Consider the following 3,510-nt stretch of genomic DNA (forward strand, 5'->3'; position numbering starts at 1 on the left):
AAATTCCAGTGAAATATATTTATGTTTGTGGTTGTAATGTGACAAAATATGGAAAAGTTCAAGGGGTATGAATACTTTTGCAAACCACTGTAACTTTTAAAGAAGGGTTTGGAGACTTGAAATAATTTCCATTTCCACTCTGCGCACTTTCTCCCGGTCTGACGTGGCCCTAATACTAATCCATGAAATAAAGAATCTCAGATTAATTTAAACCTTTTGCCCTTTTCCTTGTATAACCTCGCAGGACGGAAGAGGAGATGGTTTAAGGTTGACGAAGCCATCAGGGTGTTGCAGAGCAACAAACCTGTCCACGCAGAGTACCTACGCAGACTCGCCGACACCCGTGGTCCCAGCTTGTGTTGCCCCGCTAATGGTAACGCCCCGCGGTCTCGAGCGATGGACAACAAGGCGCCGCACTACGTTGTTCGCTCCACGCCAGACTCGGACCTGTTCAACAGATAAGGAACCCGCAGCAGATGTTTGTTTTTCAAGAGGACGCTGGGATGGACGTGATCTGACAAAAAAACCTTTTCTAAACATACAGAATGAACTGGTGGGCGCAAAGTAAATGTGTTTAACAGATACAAACATGCATCTCTGTGCTATATTGGACCGGCCGTCTCCACAGTGTGTTGGTGACTTCCTGCAGGCTGGATCTGGGAAGCTTTAGCTTCCCACACTGACTCAGAGTTAAATAATGTCCTTCTGCAGGAAGACATTTTAGGAGGATTAGCCAAGAATGTGGGAATATTTTAGTATAATTAAGTGATTTTTTTAACAGAGGAGAGGATTAGCCTTGTGACACTCTTGGTTATGTTTTTGCAATTTCTCCCCTAAGAGAGCTGGTTTAAAGTCTGTTTTGGTATAACAAATAACAGTGTTATCTGCACATTATCCACCTCATTAAAAGAAAACCCTAAATTAGTGCTGTCTAAAACATTTAATGTCAGAGTACACTACAGTACAGATTACACAACATCCTCGCAATTAAATATCAGCTCTCACAAAGTTGGATAGAACTCACAAATATTATATTTGAGTTACTCTGGGCAGCACGCTTCTGAGAAATTACATAATTTTTCAAATATAATCTATCAGGGGCATTTGATTGCTTTAGTCTGTATGATAAAACCTTTTTGGGAAGCTAGTATGTTAGTATATTTTAAAGTGCCTTCTTTAGTGAACACAGTCAGACAGTAAAAAAAGTGAATGAACAATGCAGCTTTACAATGTTTAAAACTATGTTCATAGCCTTGAGTTTATTTTAAGCATTTTTGTTACAGTTAATTGCAGAGTATGGTGTTGTGTATGAATAAATTTGTGAAAATTGCCCCCATTCAATTAAACTTTTTCAAGTCTCACCAACCCAAATTGTTAGAAATATTATTGTACTTTAAGGCAATTAATAGTACCATTTTTGATTTTATTTTTGTATGTGTGACAGGAATATGCTGCTTTGCTGTATGTATATATTTAAATAAACATATTTTGCTTTAATGCTTGTGCTGTTTTTTTACGGGCGGACAGTGAATCCCAGCTGCTCAGCCTTCCCCTTCGTGACCCGCCCACCCACCGCCGCTGCTGCTCCCCGCACTGGTGGTCAGGTGTTCGGTGTTTCAGAGTCGTAAACTTGACATTAAGGATAACTAATCGGATTTTGTGTCGAGGACAAACGCAGCCGTGGCCATGTTCAGACGGATACTACAAATGGTAAGCGTTTTGTAGCAATAAATCAACTAGAATTGCTTTTGTTTTCAGTACAGCGACTTGTTTTCTATGGGAGACAGGCCTTTCCATGTCTGGTGGTTATGATGGGGGAAGAATGTTTTGTAATCTGATTAGTCGTGGATGGGCGGAGCCTTATTTTTTAGCATGCATGATTCTTGGTCGGAAATTGTCCCGCCTTTCAGTCAGGTTGTGTAGAACATATCAAGCGCTCCTTGGGTTTGGACGACACAGCAAGCTAATAAATGCTAACATGATTCAGTTGATTGATCATACTCTAGACAGAAATGAAACTTGTGCCTTTGTACGAAAAGCTGCTTACGTGCACAACATTATAATGTTGGACAAATAAGACACAACATGGTGGACGCTTAGTTGTTAAAACTGTTATTTTTAATGTTTTTTTTCTATAGCTAGCTGTGTCAAACTCAAAGCACTGTTAATTCATCGATTACACATGCTAACGCTGTTGCGTTAGCTACAGCTGTGTTAAAAATCACTGCGTCAGTTTATTGTTACACTAAAACATTAAGGGTTTTAAACAGCTGAGCTTATCACTACATTAGTGAGTACACGGTTAGAGAAACTATTGGGCTGTCAGAGTTTCATATAGGAATAACAGACAGAGGTTAGCTAATGAGATAGCCTCCTTATAGAACTACATTACCCACAATGCATTCCTGAATGCTTGAAAGTCAAATGTTCACCATAAACAGGGAAGTGAAAAAAATATTAACTTATTAAAATGACACTTAGCAAGCAGATGGGCAATTTATAAACAAATAAAACACTATTTGCTTAAAGGTAATAATTTAGCAACAGTAAAATGGAAAATATAGAAAAAATAATAATGGAAAAAGTGTTTTCTTTAAACAAAATCTTGTAACTTGACACACGCCAAAATCGCTCAAGAGTAACAAAATCACAAATTTAAAGTGTCCACTTGGCTTAAGTTGTCCAGATCTCCTCTATGTCTAACATTCGTGGGATGTGCTGAACAAACAAGTCTGATCCTTATTATTATTATTATTATTTTCAGGACGGAAGAGTTTGTGGTTGCCATATGGAAATAGAAGAACCATTTTATTTAAATATACTGTACCTTTCCCATTTTAAAAATGTTGAAGCTATAGCCTTTTTATGACATTTGTAACCTATAAGAAAGATAACAATTGCAATAAATTTTACTACCTTATCTGGTCAAAGCTCTACCACCTTTGATCACTTTTTATTTTATTACTTTTGACATTTCAACATGTTTTAGACTCAAGTAAATCATTTATGGGACTTAGTTTTGTTACTAGTAATGTGCAAAAGGCAGCACCGTGCCGTCTTATGTGTGTTGTTTGACTCAGGGTCAAAGGTCATTCCATGATGCAAACATCCAGTTTGCCTTAAGAGTTTTATTCGGTCAGCTTTCCAACCAATTTGGCAGAAGAACCCATCAAACAGATCTTCAACTCACACCTCTAACATATGGAAGCGATTGTGTTCCATAATCCTAATTAAAATGGATTAATAGAAATGCTGTTTCATTTTCAACATGTACCTGATTTTTTTGACTCATAAGTAAAATTATAAATACATAATCCAAACTGTATGTTCATTTTCTTCTCCAAGACTGCTCAAAGTGTGACACAACTACAAAGAAAAGAAAGAGGAAATTGCTTTTTCGTTTTCATGTCCTGCCCCTGCTAAATGTGTAACAAAATTAAAATGACTTCTCAATCATAGAGGTACATAAAATACTAGTGAAGTCTCTGGTGCCCCCACAAGGTGGCAGTG

The 3,510-nt window shown here is 37.6% G+C and overlaps 2 protein-coding genes across 3 annotated transcripts in view; both read left to right on the forward strand.

Moving 5' to 3' along the window:
- The window catches only part of nudt4a (nudix (nucleoside diphosphate linked moiety X)-type motif 4a), a 12,308-nt gene extending 10,978 nt beyond the window's left edge, over window positions 1–1,330 (forward strand). Inside the window, exon 5 of the mRNA XM_014005495.1 lies at window positions 245–1,330. Within this exon, the coding sequence (XP_013860949.1) occupies window positions 245–462 (218 nt within the window). The 3' untranslated portion in view covers window positions 463–1,330. The remainder of the gene's footprint in view (window positions 1–244) is intronic.
- Window positions 1,331–1,550: 220 nt separating this feature from the next.
- Window positions 1,551–3,510, forward strand: part of eea1 (early endosome antigen 1) — a 26,664-nt gene continuing 24,704 nt past the window's right edge. The window contains exon 1 of one of the 2 annotated variants that reach the window (XM_014005492.1): window positions 1,551–1,710. In XM_014005492.1, the coding sequence (XP_013860946.1) occupies window positions 1,687–1,710 (24 nt within the window). In that variant the 5' untranslated portion in view covers window positions 1,551–1,686. The remainder of the gene's footprint in view (window positions 1,711–3,510) is intronic. The other variant, XM_014005493.1, reaches the window with a different exon arrangement.

The sequence above is a fragment of the Austrofundulus limnaeus genome, unplaced genomic scaffold, assembly GCF_001266775.1.
Source record: "Austrofundulus limnaeus strain Quisiro unplaced genomic scaffold, Austrofundulus_limnaeus-1.0 Scaffold31, whole genome shotgun sequence".
NCBI classification, from domain to species: Eukaryota; Metazoa; Chordata; class Actinopteri; order Cyprinodontiformes; family Rivulidae; genus Austrofundulus; species Austrofundulus limnaeus.